This window comes from Octopus sinensis, linkage group LG10 (genome assembly GCF_006345805.1).
Source record: "Octopus sinensis linkage group LG10, ASM634580v1, whole genome shotgun sequence".
NCBI lineage: Eukaryota > Metazoa > Mollusca > Cephalopoda > Octopoda > Octopodidae > Octopus > Octopus sinensis.
This window is the reverse complement of record NC_043006.1, coordinates 79460640-79480739: the sequence shown is the minus strand read 5'-3', so window position 1 is coordinate 79480739 and position 20100 is coordinate 79460640. Positions and strand designations below refer to the sequence as shown.

Below are 20100 nucleotides of genomic sequence, written 5' to 3'. Positions count from 1 at the left end.
GAACCCAATTGTCTGACAGTGGGACTGAACCTGAAATCATATTGCTTGAAAGCAACTTTCTTAACCACATGGCCCTGTCTGCGCTTGGCTATACATACATGCATACACACATACATGTAAAAGATATACTATGTAATATATTTATATATGTGACAAATATCACATACATACATATATAAATATATATATATATATATATATATAAATATACACACATACATATATATATATTTATGTTATATATTAAACATATTTGATATATATATATATATATATGTATATAAAACAAATTTATCTAATATATATATATATATATGTATGTATGCATGTATTATACACACACACACACACACATACATATATGCATACACACACTGATGTTACTGAAATTTTGAATTAGATGAATGAAAAGAATTTTATAAATTACATTTGAAGAAACTAATCTGAGTAAAAGAAATGTCACTAATATTTTTTCTAAGAATGAAACACACTTGATATCAACTTGCATTTCTTTTATATTGTTTTTGCCTGTTAATGCTTTTGTCATTTAATGTTTTGAAGAAATAAAGAAAAAAAATAACACTTATGGCGAAACTAAATATCATAATGAAAAATAATAGCAACTAGCAAAATATTTTCTTATGTCATTCACTTATGTCTATAGATATATTATGTATTTATTTGTCTTTGGTCTCCCTGTGGTTGACTTTATTGCTGGCTGAAATTGGCGCTCAGTTAACCCCCCGTAGAGGTCACTTCCGTTTTCTAACTGGGTCATCATCATGGCAGGACTTGCCGATGTACGGGTCGAAGAGAGTTTACGGATAAAAATCGGTGAGTATGTGAGAGAATGTTCGAATGTTCACTTATGTTTTATTTCAGTCGTTCAGCTTTTGACCCGTCCGTCCGTTCTTAGTGTCCAAAACTTGTTGTTATTTCAACATAAACAGAAAAACTGTCGCCCAAATATCAAAAATCATGTGCGGGCCGAAAACAGAGCAGCAGCAGAAAGGGAGCGAGAGAAAGATAAAGAGAGAGGAGGAGGGGATGAAATTAAAAAAAAAGAAAGAAATAACATTACACGGCGTAAACAACACACTGTTGCGAAAAAAAAAGGAAAAAAGAATAGGGGTGGGCTTGCTTTACCTAAGTTATCTCTCTCTAACGTTTTATTGATATCTCTCAATATTATATTATGTCATTTTATTTTCTTCTATACAGACAGACTTTGCATCGTCTATTTATTTATTGGTTTTCTCATTCCTCTGTCTTTCAAACAACTCAACTGTTGCTCGTCCGTTGAGGTTGTTTTCGTTTGTCGCCCGCCGTGGGGCCCGTCTATTCGTTTGTCAATATTTGTCTTCTTTTAGTTTTGTTGTTAGGTGCTTCTTTTCTCTCTATATATATGTCTCTCACTCTCTTCTTTAATTGTCTGTCTCTTTTCTATGTGTATATCGTATATTTTTGCCTGTTCTCTATAATTGTCTCTCTCTCCTTTCTATATGTACCTCTCTTTTTTCTATAAGTGTCTTTCTTTTCTGTATTGGCCTTTCTCTTTCTTTATTTGTCTTCCTATCTTTACTCTTCTCGTCTCTCTTTGTATATGTCTCTTTTCCTCTCTACATATTAATCTCTCTCTTCCTCTGAAAATTAGTTTTTTTCCCTGTATATTTATCTCTTCGTCTGCATTTCTCTCTCTCTTTCGTCCTCTGTATGTTAAGCCTTTTGTCTATCTTATTCTTTCTGTAATTGTCTTTCTCTCATTCTCTGTAAATTCATCCCGTTCCCTCTTTCTCTGTATATATTTGTCAGTCTCTTTTTTCTTCCCCTTTGTATATTTGTCTCTCTTTCTCTCTCTCTCGTCTCGAGTATATTTGTCTATCTCAATGTATTCATTGCTTATGTTATTTTACCACAGACCTTTATTTTTTAAAGTGTGATTAACAGATAGTACATTACTGGTTAACCGATAGTATATATATTACTGTAAGATTTAACCATGTCAAATGCCTGTCATAAACACACACACACACACACATGTATATATGACAGACATTGACAACATGTGAAAGAAAGGCACAGACTTCACTATGTTGACTTGAGAATACCGGTTCTTACACGTTTAAAATTTACATACATATACATACATTGTGTCTGTTTGTGAGTGTACATGTTGCTCTCAACTACATTGAAAACAATGAAAACAGTGTTTTAAACCAATAGCATGCATGTTTGTATGTGGGAAATATGTGTTTAATATATGTATGTATGTATGTATATATATATGCGTGTATGTATGTGTGTGTGTGTCAGTATTTTTTAAAATCCCACATACATACTGGTTGCATGTTTGGATGGCTAAAACTGTGGCCAGATCGGCTGTTTGTATATATGTATTTTGAAATTGTTTTGAGGTACAGAAAAGTTTAAAAAAGAAAAGGTGTGGGGTGTGTGTGTGTGTGTGTGTGTGTGTGCATTTATTATTGTTACTGTCCGACATTTAGAAAATTCATCGTTGTGACTTTTACAAAACAAACCAAAGTACACACACGCAACTCAAGCACACGCATCTTACAAGCAAGCACACACACGCACGTGTGTTTCTTCTGCCTGTATGTATGTATGTGTAAGAGAGAGAGAGAGAGAGAGAGAAGGGGAATTTTGTGTATACATATGTGCAGCTCTGCCAGTGCACCCATGCTTCGCGCTTATGTGCGCACTTATGCACGTGTCATACGGCTTACATACACATTTAAACTGAATCCCTTGTGTGCGTGTATATATATATATATATGTATGTATGTATGTGTGTGTGTATATATATATATATATATATCACTGTACATATATAAAATGTGTGTTTGTGTTTTGTTCCAGGTCAACCCTACTCATGTAAACGGTTCTTGTCGTAACATTTTTAAATGTTACGACGGGACTATTCACCTTTTTTTTTTTTAAGACGGTTCGATGATTATATTGGAGTGAAATTCGGCTGCTATTTCTTATTGATCTGCTAGCAGCATAGATATTCTCTCGTTAGTTAGGATGCATATTTGAGGGAGATTTGGTTGCCATTTCCAACAGATCGGTCAGCCGCATAGAGATCCCCCCCTCCGTTGGCTTAAGAAAACAGGATGGTTATTTGAAGGAGTCTTTGGCTACTCTTTCTAGCAGGTCGGCTAAGCCGCATAGAGATTCCGTCGTTGGTTCGTTGAAGGAGATTTAGTTACTATTTCTAGCCAACAGGTCGGCTAGCCGCAAAGAAATTCCCTCGTTTGCTGTACATTTAGGGCTTCAGAGCCTAAAATATTCGACGGAAGGGGGAAAAAAAAAAATATCATTCTTCAAAAGATTTATTTCTGAAAGAACCCTCGACATTGTGGGTCTGGGACACATTTTAGGGTAAAAAAAAAAAATCTACATGTAAACTTTTTCACTCTGGAAATAGAGATTCATTAAATTTTCTAACGTACATATAACCATTTCCTCTCCATTTCCTGCAAACATTTTATCAGTTTCTCTTCCTTTCTCTTTTGTTTGTTTATTTATTTTTCTGCTTTTTTAACTTATCAAATCACACTATATACATACACCCACATCATTTGTATAGTTTTTCCCTTCTGTCTTTCTCACAAAACATCCACTCGCGCGCACTTTGTATGCGCGCGTGTGTATGTATGCATGTTATGTATGTATGTATGTATGTATTCGCACATACACTTCAGTGTGTGTGCGCATATATATGTTATGCATATATGTATGTATGTATGTATGTATGTATGTATTGTATGCTATGTATGTCTGTTACGTATGTATTGTATAAAACACTCCCGCGAATATGTGTGTGCTTGTGTACCATTTATCTAACAGATTAGATACTGTCCGATTCTTTCTTCGGGAAGGGAAAAGTCTTTTTTTTTTCCGTTTCTGTCCTGAAGCCTAATTTTTTTATATTTCTTCAAATATATGCCAAATATAATGTTGAATGTTTCATAACGTCTCTCTCTCTCTCTCTCTACACACACACACAATGTTCATCCTCTCATCCCTCTAAATGTATGCGTGTGCTTATACACACACACACACACATACACACACACACACGAGGTGGGGGTGTGTGTGCTGAAAAGTTCCTGGTTTTGGGTAAAAGAAAATACAAAGCGGATCAGTTAATTATGATTTTATTTCAACACATTCCTCTCTCAGATTCACACACTTATTGCCGCGGTCCTTCGGTTTTTTTCTAAACCTTGTAAAAGAACTCGGAAAGTTGGTCCTTCAACCAGGCCTTTCGCTTACCCTTAAAAACCAGGTACTTTTCAGCAGCCAGCTCGTATAATTATTTAATGTTCATTTTCCACGCTGGCATGGGTTGGACGGTTTCATAGGATCTGGCGAGCCGTAGGACTGTGTCTAGCTCCAATGTCAGCATTATAATATATATATATATATATATATAAAGACATTTCTCCCCATCACTAATATATCCAGATAGATTTCTCATATCTACACTTCCTATTTTTCTCTCTCATTGGTATATAAGAAAATAATCGTCTCTCTCCCTCTGTGGATTCAAGTTTAACATATGCACGCACGTATATCTGTCTGTGTTCTGTAAGTTAGTCCGAGGAGGAGGGCTTTGTACATGTACGTATGTGTGTGAGTTGAGAGAGAGAGAGAGAGAGAGAGAATGTGTGTGTATGTGTGTTGTAATAGAGATGTGTACGGTTTTTACACATTTCTGTAACTTTGTCCAATTATTATCTATATACCTATATTAATTTTACCATTCTATCTCTTTAGCACACAATCGACCTGCTAGAAATAGCAACCATAACTCTCATATCTCACCCTAAGGTCTTCGAAAATATGCTACATCGGATAACGTAATCCGAGATATGTTATTCTTTCTTTTTTTTTTTAAAGACTATATAGTCACGGTTGTAGCGTCAGTCTAATTCATAAATATTGAATATAGAACGATTTTGAATAAATACTGTATTTATTCGTGTATAGGTCGCACCCCTATTTTAGTGTCAAGTCATGGTACAAAAAATTTTCCCTTAGTTTTAGCTTTGCCTCGTGTATAAATCGCACTCCAGTTTTTTTTTTTATTGAAAACCAAAGTTTAAAATAGTATGCTTTATATATGAATAAATAGCATATATTTTTCTTTCTTTTCCACACATGCGCGGTACTTTTGGTAAATATTCTACTATAGCTCTGGGCCGACCAATGCCGTGTGAGTGAATTTGGTAGAAGTATATGTATGTATGTGTGTGTCTGTCTCCCACCATCGCTTGACGATCAATGTTGGTTTGTTTACGGCCCATTTTACGTAGCGGTTCGTCAAAAGAAACTAATAAACTAAGTACCAAACTTTAAAAAAAGTGCTGGTGTCAGTTTCTTTGATTGAAACCCTTCAAGACAGTGCCCCAGCATGGTCGCTGTCCAGTCATCATTATCTTCATTATCATTTAACGTCCGTTTTCCAAGCTGGCTTGGGTTGGACGATTTGACAGCAGCTGGGCAAATCAGAAGATTACGCCAAGCTTGGGTGTCTGAAACAAAAGATACACACACACACACATATGGCATAGATAGGTAAAGAGAAATTTTGTGCCTTTCCTTTATTCCACCCTTCCCCCGTTGTTATGATATGATGGAAATGTAATGGTTCCAGTCGAGGACTGGAATCAGGTTGCAGATATTACTCTGGTGCCTTGCTGTGGTGTATTATCAACCCATCTGTCACACCCTATGCTAACCTACCCTAAACTACAAATAAATTACAACATTGTAACTTTATTACTCTGTCAACAGTCTGTGTGTTATCCAAACCAACTTTTTTCATTGGTGAAATATTTGACATTTCCTTCTTCTTACTTCCGTTTTATTTCTATTTACTCCACTCCTTTATTCCTTACCAATATGCTACCACTTAGCTAATTTAGGTGTTTATTCAGTCAGGTCACACATAACCCATACCAATATCTTATAATACTGTTTCTTTCTGTTTACTGTACCTACCTATTTTTTTTTTTGTCAAAATATTTCAGTGAAAGATTTTTTTTTTATTCTTTCTATGTCTTTCTTCTATGTTTGTGGCTGAGTGGTTAACACTTTAGATACCAACCCACACAAAACCACGCCTGATTCAGTGATAGGGTATGTGTAAGAGACCAGACATGGCCTGGTTGAGCATTTGACAAGTAGAATATTATGGCTGGATATGGCCAGTTTAAAAGCTAAACAGTTAAAGTGATCTACAGGGTGTTTGGGCTAAATTTGACAGTTTGCATAAAAGGAAAAGAAAATAATATGTCATCCAATAATAAAAGTATTCTAAAAATTCTAAAAATAGTCAAAGTATCTGCCCTCAACTTCTACCACAGCCTCAAGACTGCTTCAGAACCTGGTGCATGTGTTCCTTACTGTGTCCCTGGGAAGATCTTTGGATATCTCCTTGACCTTGGCCACTAACTCGGCCTTGGTGTTTCAGGCAGAGTGGTTGATATCTTTCTTCACCATACCCCATGCATAGTAATACATGGGATTACAATAGGGGCATTTAAGAGGCCAGAAATAAGGGCTGGTGAAGTCGTAGAAGTTCTCTGACAATCACTTCTGACTTTTTCAGGAGGTATGGTAAGGAGCTGAATCCTCCTCCCACACATGTTGTCTTCCTGCATCAACCCTCCCCAGCCAGGTTTTGACCTCAGTATCCAGCAGCTTCATATAACTGTTTAAATTGAGGCTAAAGGCTCTGGTGTGCAGATGCAGCCAGAATACCTGCTGTGTCCCTTGCTGCTAGACACGGCTTCGCTGTCTCTGTTGCAGCTGTCTGTGTCATGTCTTAGAGCTTTTACAGTGTTCACAGAGCATTGAGGAGCAGTCATGATTTTGGCATTTTGATACCTGCTGCAAATCATCATGATACAGATAACTCTTTCCAGTATGTGTGTGTGTGTGAGGGCACATGGCTCAGTGGTTAGAGCGTTGAGCTTACGATCCTGAGTTTGTGAGTTCGAATCCCGAACCGGGCTGCATGTTGTGTTCTTGAGCAAGACACTTTATTTCACATTGCTCCAGTTCACTCAGCATTAGAAATGAGTTGCGACGTCACAGGTGCCAAGCTGTATCGGCCTTTGCTTTTCCCTTGGATAACATTGGTGGTGTGGAGAGGGGAGGCTGGTATGCATGGGCAACTGCTGGTCTTCCATAAACAACCTTGCCTGGACTTGTGCCTGGGAGGGTAACTTTCTAGGGACAATCCCATTGTCAGTCATGGTCGAAGGGGGTCTCAGCATGTATATGTATGTATGTATCCATCCATCCATCTATCCATCATCATCATATGTCCGTTGTCCATGCTGGCATGGGTTGGACGGTTTGACCAAGCCTGGCAAGCTGGAAGGCTGCACTAGACTCCGGTCTAATTTGGCATGGTTTCTACAGCTTCCTAATGCCAACCACTATGAGAGTGTAATGGTTGCTTTTATGTGCCATTTGTGTGGCACCAGTGTCTGCTACAACTGTGATTTTATTTGACTTGATGCGTCTTTGTATAAAAAGAGTCCCTTCAGTTACGAATGACCATGGGATTGTACCTAGAAAGTTACCCTCCCAGGCATAAGTCTGGGCAATATTGTTTATGGAAGATCAGCAGTCACCCATGCATACCAGCTGCCCCCTTTCCATGCCACCAATGTTGTCCAAGGGAAAGGCAAAGGCCAATACAGCTTGGCACCTGTGATGTTGCAACTTATTTCTACAGCTGATGGAACTAGAGCAATGTGAAATAAAGTGTCTTGCTCAAGAACACAACACACAGCCCAGTTCGGGAATTGAACTCACTACCTCATGATTGTGAGCCCAATGCTCTAACTGAGCCATGTGCCTTCACACACACACACACACATTTATATATTTAGTATATAAATGCAAGTTTATATGGTTATGTATGTTTGTTTAGCCCTGGAAGGCTCTGAAACGCTACATCCTTGAGGAGAACAAATTCGATTTGCAAAATCTGCGTCCCACCTAACATTCAGATCAACAACTCTCCCACTCTCTCTGTCACTATCAAGCATTATCAAATATGAAACTCTCTGTTTAGTAGAGGGGACAGATGTTTAATATATATGAAAAAAAAATACTGCTTCGACCAGCTTATGGTGAAACTTGAGTAGACTGTTGTTTTTTATAAAAAAATTTCTAATGTTTCATTTCATTTTTGTAATATACTGTAGAGCGTATCTATTCATTTTCACTCAAAACAGTGTATTACAATTACTGTAAAAAATTCTTTGAATATATAATGAACCCCACTGAGTGGCACCCACTGTGTGGTAAGTTGTTTGCTTATCAACCACATGGTTCCAGGTTCAATCTCACTGCGTGGCACCTTGGGCAAGTTTCTTCTACTGTATCCTTAGGCCGACCAAAACCTTGTGAGTAGATTTGGTAGACGGAAACTGAAAGAAGCCCATCGTATATGTATATATATATGTCTGTGTATGTGTGTCTGTGTTAGTTCCCCACCATCACTTGGCAACCGATGTTGATGTGTTTATGTCCCCTGTAACTTAGCGGTTCGACAAAAGAGATAGATAGAATAAGTACTATGCTTACAAAAAATAAGTCCTGGGGTTGATTTGCTTGACTAAAGGCGGTGCTCCAGCATGGCCGCAGTCAAATGACTGAAACAAATAAAAGAATGTCCCTGTAACTTAGTGGTTCGGTAAAAGAGATCTATAGAATAAGTACTACGCTTACAAAAAATAAGTCCTGGGGTCGATTTGCTCGACTAAAGGCAGTGCTCCAGCATGGCTGTATTCAAATGACTGAAACAAGTAAAAGAAAGAAAAAAAAGACTATAGACACAGGTATAGCTGTGTGGTCAAGAACCTTGGTTTACAACCATGTGGTTTCTTGTTCAATCCCTATGCACAACACCCTTGGGCAAGTTTCTTCTACAATAGCTCTGGGTTGGCTGGAGCCCTGTGAATGAATTTGGTAAATGGGGACTAAGAGAAAGCCCATCATGTGTGTGTGTGTTTGTTCCCTCCTCATTTGATAATTGCTGTTGGTTTGTTTACGTCCCTGTAACTTAATGGCTTGGCGGAAGAGACCAACAGAATAGGTACTAGGCTTAAAAATTAGTACCGGTGTTGATTTGTTCAACTAAAGCCCTTCAAGGCAGTGCTCCAGCATGGCCACAGTTCAGTGATTGAAACAAGTTTTAAAAAATGCGTGCGCACACACAAACACATTTTAGTATTAAATTTCATGCTGTTCATATTCCTGGGTATTCTTCCCAAGCCATTCTCTCTCCCAGTCTCTACCTGCTGTGTGTGTGTGTGTATATATATATGTATATATACATACATACACACACAGATGTGTGTGTGTATATATATATGTATATATACATACATACACACACAGATGTGTGTGTGTGTATATATATGTGTATATATACATACATACACACAGATGTGTGTGTATATATATATATATATACACACACACACACACACGCGTACGTGTATATATATACACGCACACATATACATATATAATTATTGTTTCATACATTTTTTCCATGCTTGCATGGGTGGGATGCTTTACTCCTTGCCCTTCCTGCTGCTATTCAGTCAACCATGAAGTAGGTGTGGAACCTGAGTTTTTCTTTTTTTTCTTTTTTTTGTTCAGTCAAGCAAACTGGAACAAGCAAACTTTTGCTTGGAGGAATGACACAACAATAAAATCTGAACTTGTGATTAGGAATATATTTGTGTGTGTATGCATTGTATTTATGTGTATGTATTGTATATATATATATGTATGTATATATACACACACACACATATATATATCCTTCTCCTTATCATCATCATAATTTTTATGTCCTCTTTTTTATGATCGAATTGGTTGGGTGGAATTTGTCTAGGCAGATTTTCTAGAGTCTGATGTCCTTCCTGTTGCTCACCCTCACCTGTTTCTGAGCAAGGTAAAATATTTCTCCACGACCGAACATGTTTTCCTGGAAGATTGGAACCAATTGACACTGCTTGTATGATGGTGATGCTCATTTACAACTATCATATAGTAATTGTTAAGATATTCCTTAACAGGAAATCAGTGCTATCCTTAATACACAAATAAAGAATTTTTATCCATCATTGCAGTGTTAACCCCTCGTTCTCATTGTTTGATATTTACATTCTTTTGTTTCAGTTGTTTGATGGCGACCATGCTGGAGCACTGCCTTTTAGTTGAAGAAATCACCCCCAGGACTTATTCTTTGTAAGTCTGGTCTGTTTTGACGAACTGCTAAGTTATGGGGACATAGACATACTGTCATCTGTTGTCAAGTATTGGTGGGTGGGACAAAGACACACACACACAGGATGGGCTTCTCTCAGTTTCAGTCTACCAAATCCACTCACAAGGTTTTGGTCGGCCTGAGGTTAAAGCAGAAGACACTTGCCCAAGGTGCCATGAAGTGGGACTGAACCCAGAACCATGTAGCTGGGAAGCAAACTTCTTCTACACAGCCATACCTGCACATATATATATTTATTATCATCATCATTAACATTTAATATCCATTGTCCATGCTAGCATGGGTTAGACAGTTTGACTGAGCTGGCACGCTGGAAGGTTGCACCAGGTTCCCTTCTGATTTAGCATGGTTTTCTACAGCTGGATGCCTTTCCTAATGCCAACCACTCTGAGAGCGTAATGGGTGTTTTTTATGTGCCACTGGCATGGGTGCCATTTGCATGACACCGGTATCTCCCACGACTGCGATTTTGCTCTGTTTGATGGGTCTTCTCAAGCACAACAAAGTGCCAAAGGTCTTGGTCATTACCTCTGCATAAGGCCATCGAATTCAGGGGAAGGATGAAATTGATTACATGCCTCCCACTCCTCAACTGGTAGTTATTTTATTGACCCTGAAAGGATGAAAGACAAAGTGGACCTTGGTGGAATTTGAACTCAATACATAAAGATGGACAGGATGCTGCTAAGCAGTTTGCCCAGCATGCTAATGATTCTGCCTGCTTGCTGCCTTAGTCTTTATTTGTATATATAGCATCATGGTGAAGGCACATGGCTTAGTGTTTTGGGTATTCGGCTCATGATCATAAGGTTTTGAGTTCAGTTCCCAGTGAAGCACTGTGTCCTTGAGCAAGACACTTTGTTTCACATTTTTCCAGTCCACTCAGCGGGCTAAAATGAGTAGTACCTAAGGTGGCGAGCTGGCAGAAATGTTAGCATGCCAGGTGAAATGCTTAGCAATATTTCGTCTGTCTTTACATTCTGAGTTCAAATTCTGCCTAGGTCAACTTTGCCTTTCATCCTTTCGGGGGTCAATAAATTAAATACCAGTTGCGTACCGGGGTCGATCTAATCAACTGGCCTCCTCCCCAAAAGTTTCAGACCTTGTGCCTAGAGTAGAAAAGAAAATGAGTGGTACCTGTATTTCAAAGGGCCAGACTTGTCACATTCTTAGTCACACTAAAGTTCCTTGAGAACTACATTAAGGGTACACATGCACGTTGATTTCATGAGTAGGCTGTTCCGTTGATCGGATCAACTGGAACCCTCACCATCATAAGCGATATCATCATCATCATTGTTTTACATCCACTTTCCCATACTTGCGTGGGATACCTACAAATATGTATACAGAAAGGCCTTCTTGTAAATTTCCATCTGTGAAGTACTCTCACTAGGCTTTGGTTGGCTTGGGGTCTTCGGTAGAAGACACTAGTCCAAGGTTCTGCACAGTGAAACTGAACCCAAAACCATGTGAATGGGAAGCATATTTCTTTACCTCACTGCCATATGTATATTATGTATAAGTGCGTGTACATGTATATAAATGTATATGTGCATATATGTATGTATAGATATATATGTGTATGCATATGTGTGTTTGTATTGACTTGTTGCTGTGTATCTATACACTCGTTTGCTTCCAAGTGGTTATACTCTTTTGCTTGAGGGATTTCCCGTACTAGAATTGACATTTTTGATTTGTGAGAACATTTGGGTTTGCTGCCATGCTTGGTGGATTTTGTGCACATGGTTGGATTAAGGCGAGCAAGGATGTTCCACTATGTTGGCCAGAAGATTAAAAAAAAAAAAAAAAAATCCTTCCAGGTTGACATTGTGCTTCATGTAGTGTATCAAAACTCAGCAGTTTTTGAGAGAGATAGCGAGAGAGAGAGAGAGAGAGAGAGATATCTAATAATTCTTACCTTTTTAACACTCAACTATGACATGCATTAATTTTTTTTCTTAGTTTAGATTCATTAATTTTTTTAACCCTCTTAGCATTCAGATTATACTGTCAGATGCAATGCTTGTTCATACACATTGTTTTGAATTGCTCCAGCATGGGATTGCTCAATGTGACTGAATATCCTGAGCATTAAGGTTGAAATTTATCCAAGTTTCCATGTAAGCAACCAAGAGTACAATACTCACCATCTGTCTCTGGGTCACCTCCTAGCACTAGCATAGCTAGGATGTGCGGTCTGCCCCAGACGGCACTTTTCATCCTGTTGTAGGCTATTACTATAGGCAACATGTGTATTTTGTGGGGTCTGGGGGCAGCAAACAGAAGGGCCACCCTGGGCAGCACATACGCTAGCTACACTAGTACCTCCTAGCTGTTGTTGGTCGTTGGTAGTAATTTTCAACTGAGTGGACTGCAGCAATGTGAAATGATGTGGTTTGCTAAAGAACTCAACTTGCTACCCAGTCTGGGAATCGAAACTACAACTGTAGGATCATATGTCTGATGCCCTAACCACTGAGCCATGTATTTGTCTTCACATGCAGCCTGAAATACCTGGCAATCAATGTCTACAGAAAAAAAAATGTGAATCAAGGAGGAAACTATGATAAATGTAAGGAGTGGCTGTGTGGTAAGTAGCTTGCTTACCAACTACATGGTTCCAGGTTCAGTCCCACTGCATGGCAACTTTAGCAAGTGTCTTCTACTATAGTCTCGGGTCGACCAAAGCCTTGTGAGTGGATTTAGTAGACGGAAACTGAAAGAAGAAGCCCATCGTATATATATATATATATGTATGTTTATGTGTGCGTGTGTATATGTTTGTGTGTCTGTGTTTGTCCCACCAACATCGCTTGACAACTGATGCTGGTGTGTTTACGTCCCCGTCACTTAGCGGTTCGGCAAGAGAGACCGATAGAATAAGTACTAGGCTTACAACGAATAAGTCCTGGGGTCGATTTGCTCGACTAAAGGCAGTGCTCCAGCATGGCCGCAGTCAAATGACTGAAACAAATAAAAGAAAAGAAAAAGTAAAGGGAAGTCTGGAGAACAAAAAATATTTATAAATATTATTTTTTTTTCTTGCTGTTCAGGTATTAAAACACAAACAACAAAAAAAACTAGTTTGTGTTTCCTCATATTTTAGTAGCCGGGTAAAGAACAGCAGGTCATGTAGTGTTATGATGTCATAGTTTTGGGTACAGATTCACCTTATGTTCCGCCTGCTCCTCCCTGCCACCACACACATACATGCATACACCTGAGCACAATTTAAGGATATTTTATCAGTTTCTTCTTTCTGCCAGTGGCAACTGTGTAAACAAAACAGTCATGTGACATGAAACCTGACTAAAGTCACATACATGCACACACACACACGTGTGTGTGTATAGATATGTATATTTATATATATATGCATATCATGTATATTTATGTATATGCATATATATGCATATTTATTTATAGATATATGTATATTCAATTATATATATTTATGTGTGTGTGTATTATATATGTTTGTGTATATACATATATATATACATATATATATATATATATATATACACGCTCACACATATACATACATATATATATACACACACACACACACACACACACACATGTATATATATATATATATTAAAATTATAATTTAGGGTATCCAAGAGATACCATGCTTATCGTTATTTATATTAATTTATACATATATATATATATATTATATATATATATATATATATATATATATATATTATATATATATATATATATATACACACACACACACACGCGCATATACATACACACACACACACATATATACATATATACATACATACATACATACATATACACACACAGATATGTATGTATCATGTATTTAATGTTATGCCAGAAACATTGTCTTCAAAGGTATTTAACAACTGATCTCAAGTTAAGAAGGATACTAGAAGTTTAGGCTGTTATAGCATAGTTCTATGACTAACCAGCAACATTACTACCAAACAAACACCCACCCATCACTACCACCACTGCAATTGCTAGTACTCTTTGTAATAGTAGTAGTACTGTTAGTAATAATAATAATAACAGCAGTTGTAGAAGTATCATATCTTATATTATTAATACTACTCTTCGTACAATATAAAATATGCTGGCTGATGAGAATACATACATACAGATTATATATATATATATATATATATATATGTATATGTATACACACACACAAGTTTCAAGGATGGTGTTTCAGATTTCGTTATCTCTTATGTAATCAGTAGATTCAGTCACTGACCACAATAATTAAGGTGTAGGAGGATACTGATGGTGTAGACCCAGTAATTATAGTACTAACGAGCATGATCAAATGATCCCGTTGCATTGTTAACTTGATGCTCTTGAGGTTCTTTGGTGAGTGCAAAAAAAAAATATATATATATATATAGGCGCAGGAGTGGCTGTGTGGTAAGTAGCTTGCTAACCAACCACATGGTTCCGGGTTCAGTCCCACTGCGTGGCACCTTGGGCAAGTGTCTTCTGCTATAGCCCCGGGTCGACCAATGCCTTGTGAGTGGATTTGGTAGACGGAAACTGAAAGAAGCCCGTCGTATATATGTATGTATATATATATATGTATGTGTGTGTGTTTGTGTGTCTGTATTTGTCCCCCCAACATTGTTTGACAACCGATGCTGATGTGTTCATGTCCCCGTTACTTAGCGGTTCGGCAAAAGAGACCGATAGAATAAGTACTGGGCTTACAAAGGATAAGTCCCGGGGTCGAGTTGCTCGACTAAAGGCAGTGCTCCAGCATGGCCGCAGTCAACTGACTGAAACAAGTAAAAGAGTATATATATATATATATATATATTTGCAAAATAGTGGTTTTGTCTCTAATAATATATATATATATATATATATATATATAGGCGCAGGAGTGGCTGTGTGGTAAGTAGCTTGCTAACCAACCACATGGTTCCGGGTTCAGTCCCACTGCGTGGCACCTTGGGCAAGTGTCTTCTGCTATAGCCCCGGGTCGACCAATGCCTTGTGAGTGGATTTGGTAGACGGAAACTGAAAGAAGCCCGTCGTATATATGTATGTATATATATATATATGTATGTGTGTGTGTTTGTGTGTCTGTATTTGTCCCCCAAACATTGTTTGACAACCGATGCTGATGTGTTCATGTCCCCGTTACTTAGCGGTTCGGCAAAAGAGACCGATAGAATAAGTACTGGGCTTACAAAGAATAAGTCCCGGGGTCGAGTTGCTCGACTAAAGGCAGTGCTCCAGCATGGCCGCAGTCAACTGACTGAAACAAGTAAAAGAGTATATATATATATATATATATATTTGCAAAATAGTGGTTTTGTCTCTAATAATATATATATATATATAGAAAATCAAAGCAGATGTGGCTGTCTGGTTGAGAAACTTGCTTTTGAACCGTGTGACTTCAGGTTCAGTCCCACTGTGTGACATCTTGGGCAAGTGTCTTTTACTACAACCCTGGACTGACCAAAGCTTTCTGAGTGGAATTGGTTGATGGAAACTGAAAGAAGCCTGTCTTATAGATACTTGTGTATTTGTGTGCGTTTGAGTTTGTGTTTGTTTCCACCACTGCTTAATAACTGCTGTCGGTTTGTTTGCATTCCTACAATGTAGCGGTTTGGCAGAACAGAATGATAGGAAAAGTACGAGGCTTAAAAAAAAAATATATATATAAGTACTGGGATTGATTTGTTTGACTAAGCCCTTGAAAGTTGTGCCCCAGCATGGCCACAATCTAATGACTGAAACGAGTAAAAGCCAAGAGTAAGAGACATTACCATGACATATCATTTCATGTCATATGAACGGATTCATTCACATCTTGAGATTTAATGACCGCAAGTATATATCAAACATGGCTTTGTAGTTAGGAAGCACCACCACCTTCACCACCATCTTCATCATCGTAACCCCCCCCGCTACTGCCTTCACCACCACCATTGCCTTCCCCCTCCTCAACCATTATCATTGTCATTTGTTTTGCTGATGTAGTTAGTATTTGTGGGGGTTTAATCTCTTATGGTGTCTACACTGACTGTGTCCCTCTATGTAATGTGATGATGATGGTGGTGGTGGTGATGGGGTGGGTATTACAATGATCTCTTAACTGATATTGTTGACCTTTACACTACACAGGTGTGGTATATCTTTTAATCCATTCCCTTTGGTCATTTTCAACAAAAAAATTTGATATTTGTTGACATTTCATTACTGTCTTAGTGGGGAGGGAGTCTTTTTTTTTTTTTTTTATACACTGTCCTTACAGATATAACTGGCACTTGATATAACTGACACACACACACACACAGTGCTGTGTAGGAAGCACCCATGCTAGTACCACATAAGAAGTACCCAGTACACTCTGTAAAGTAGTTGGCATTAGAAAGGGCATCCAGCTGTAGGAACTTTGCCAAAACAGATGACTGGAGCCTGGTACAGCCCTCCAGTCTACCAGCTCCTGTCATACTGTCCAACCCATACCAGCATGGAAAACAGATGTTAAATGATGATGATGATGATGATATCTATTCACATATCATAGGTTTCTTTCAGTTTTCATCATCATCATTAAACATCCGTTTTCCATGCTGGCATGGGCTGGATGGTTTGACTGGTCCCCTCAAACCAGGCTCCAATCTGATCTGGTAATGTTTCTACAGCTGGATGCCCTTCCTAATGCCAACCACTCCGAGAGTGTTGTGAGTGCTTTTTACATGCCACCAGCACAAGAGCCAGCCGGGGCAAGGGGGCTGGCATCGACCACATTCAGATGGTGCTTTTTACATGCCACTGTCACGTCACTCACAGAGTTTATAACTTATTCTGATTATTATTTACATCATTTACATTTGATGGATATTTGTCCTCGTCTTGTTTGTTGTTAACACGTTTTAGCTGATATACACTCCAGCCTTCATCAGGTGTCTTGGGGGAAATTTCGAACCTGGGTTCTCATTCCAAAGGTATTTTTTGGTGCTGTTATTATTATTATTATTATTATTATTATTCAGGTCACTGCTTGGAATTGAACTCGGAATCTAGGGGTTCGTTGCCCGCTCTCTTAACCACTATGCCATATGCCCATGGGCATATGGTGTAGTGGTTAAGAGCGTGAGCATATGGTATAGTGGTTAAGAGCGCAGGCTACTAACCCCAAGATTCCAAGTTCAATTCCAAGCAGTGACCTGAATAAATAATAATAATAATAATAACATCGAAAAATACCTTAGGAATGAGAACCCAGGGTATATCAGCTGAAACATTGTGTTAACAACAAACAAGATGAGGACAAATATCCATCAAATGTAAATAATGTACATAATTCCTTATCTCTTAAATATACAACTGTATTAATCTGATTAGGATTGATATCTTTTGATCATGTACAAAGGGTCACTGGTTACAGATACTTAAGTCTTTTGATCCCTATAGTATATAAGCTGTCAATGACATTCATCCATTGTTTTTGACTCTTGACTGTCTGGTTAGCATTAAAGCTACTTCCTCAGTTTGGGGGCCACATATCCCTGAGGTAAGGCCTTCCTCTTCCAGATCTCATTGGTTTTGAATTGTCATTGATGCTTCTAAGTTTGTGTTTCTTCTAGGTGCAGATGTTGGCCCTGTGCAAACCCATTTTTGCTGCTTTGAAGAGGTAGTCTATATTGGTCTGGCTTCTATGCTTTGAGATGTCGAGCATGGGAGGCCCTACCAGTGGCTTGCACTTCGCTGATATAGCTCTCAAGGGTTACTGTGACACATAGTAGGCGGGGAGCTGGCAGAGACGTTAGCACTCCAGGCGAAATGTGTAGCCGTATTTCGTCTGACGTTACGTTGTGAGTTCAAATTCCGCTGAGGTCAACTTTACCTTTCATCCTTTCGGGGTCGATAAATTAAGTACCAGTTACGCACTGGTTTCGATGTAATCGACTTAATACCTATGTCTGTCCTTGTTTGTCCCCTCTATGTTTAGCCCCTTGTGGGTAATAAAGAAATAGGTTACTGTCACACATAAACCACCATACTGCAACAAGTACTGGATCTTGTGATAGCACTGTTTAAACTTGCTAATTTTGTTGGCCATCGAAGTATGAAAATCAAAGACACTCAGCCTGGGGTTTGAACTCAGAACTTGGACAAAATAAATTTCTCTATGACATTTTAGCCCAGTACTCCACTGCTTACTGATGACATCTGATTAATATTAATGTTGATGATGATTGTGGTGGTGGTAGTAGCAGAAGTAGTGTAGTTGTAGTAGTAGTAGTAGCAGTAGTAGTTAGGGGCCCCGTGTCAGATTTCATGAATAAACAATGGAAAAATTACGAAGAAAATATCATGCAAACATTAGTTGCATTGTAACATATAATTCTTTTAGTACTGCCAAGAGTATTAGTAGAGTGAAGTTTTTGGTATCCCTCACTGGTATTTTATATTTTATGATATAATAAATAAGACATTTAAAAGTATTTCGCTGTTGCGAAATGTCAATTATAGTTAGGGCTTCACAAACATTTTATCCTGGCTACAAGAATTTTATATCAAATGGCAGCAATGGCTACAAAGATATCAAATGCTTAATATGAATGTTATTTACCAGACTTCGTTTGAATAATACCAACATCACAAACATAAATAATGTTTTTTTAAATTACACTTCATGAAAAATTTTGTAATTTAATGTTGGTCGTTTGTTAGAAATGCAATGGTTGACATTGCAGCAGATACAAAATGAGGAATGGTAAAGTGACAAGGTAAAATCTGATCTCTGGTACTGTTGTGTCCTGGGTCTAGATTCTTGACTTTTTGGCAGTTACTATATTTACTTGGGTGTAAATTGCATCCCTAATTTAGTGTTAAATCTTTATTTTATCTTTTTACCTGTTTTAGTTATTAGACTGTGGCCCTGATGTAATCTCCACGGATACAGGCATCCAGCAACAGGACTTCCGTAATGCTATGATGGACCGTGAAGTCTGGCGTAACATAGTAAATTCCATTGTCTCGACCACGGTTGAACAATGATGATGATGATGATGTGGCCATGGTGGGGCACTACCTTGAAGAATTTTTAGTTAAATGAATCAGTGTCTTTTGCAGAACCACTAGGTTACAGGGACGTAAATAAACCAACACCAGTTGTCAGGCAGTGATAGGGGATATACACAGACACCAAGACACACACACATTGACATACATATACAATGGGCTTCTTTCAGTTTCTGTCTACGAAATCTATTCACAGGGCTTTGATCGGCCCAAGGCTAATAGCAGAAGACACCTGCCCATAGTGGGTTCAGTACTACCATGCAGTGGGACTGAACCCAGAACCATGTGATTGGGAAGCAAACTTCTTACCATGCAGTCACACCCATTACTAAATGTGCTTCTAAAACAGTCTTCAGATCTCCAGTGCAGAATTACAGAGACTGAATCATCAAATTCCAGCTGCTCCTTGTTTATCTCTCTTTGGATTTCAATCTTCAGTGTTTGTTCCATCTTTAGAGTCTATATCTAGCAATGATTCATCATTTTGAAACATGGTACCGGTACAAATATTCTTAGAGTAAAAATGTGGCTAGTAGTTTCTTGTTATACACATACATATGTATATATATATATATGTGTGTGTGTGTGTATATATAGCTGTAGAAACACTGCCAGATCTGACAGGAGCCTGGTGCAGCCTCCTGGCTTCCCAGACCCCGGTCAAACCATCCAACCCATGCTAG

At 38.2% G+C, this 20100-nt stretch overlaps 1 protein-coding gene across 2 annotated transcripts in view; it reads left to right on the top strand.

Moving 5' to 3' along the window:
- Positions 1–773: 773 nt before the first annotated feature.
- The window catches only part of LOC115216543 (ras GTPase-activating protein 3-like), a 236640-nt gene continuing 217313 nt past the window's right edge, over positions 774–20100 (top strand). For both annotated transcript variants that reach the window (XM_029785997.2, XM_036506839.1), the window contains exon 1: positions 774–834. In XM_029785997.2, the coding sequence (XP_029641857.1) occupies positions 783–834 (52 nt within the window). In that variant the 5' untranslated portion in view covers positions 774–782. The remainder of the gene's footprint in view (positions 835–20100) is intronic.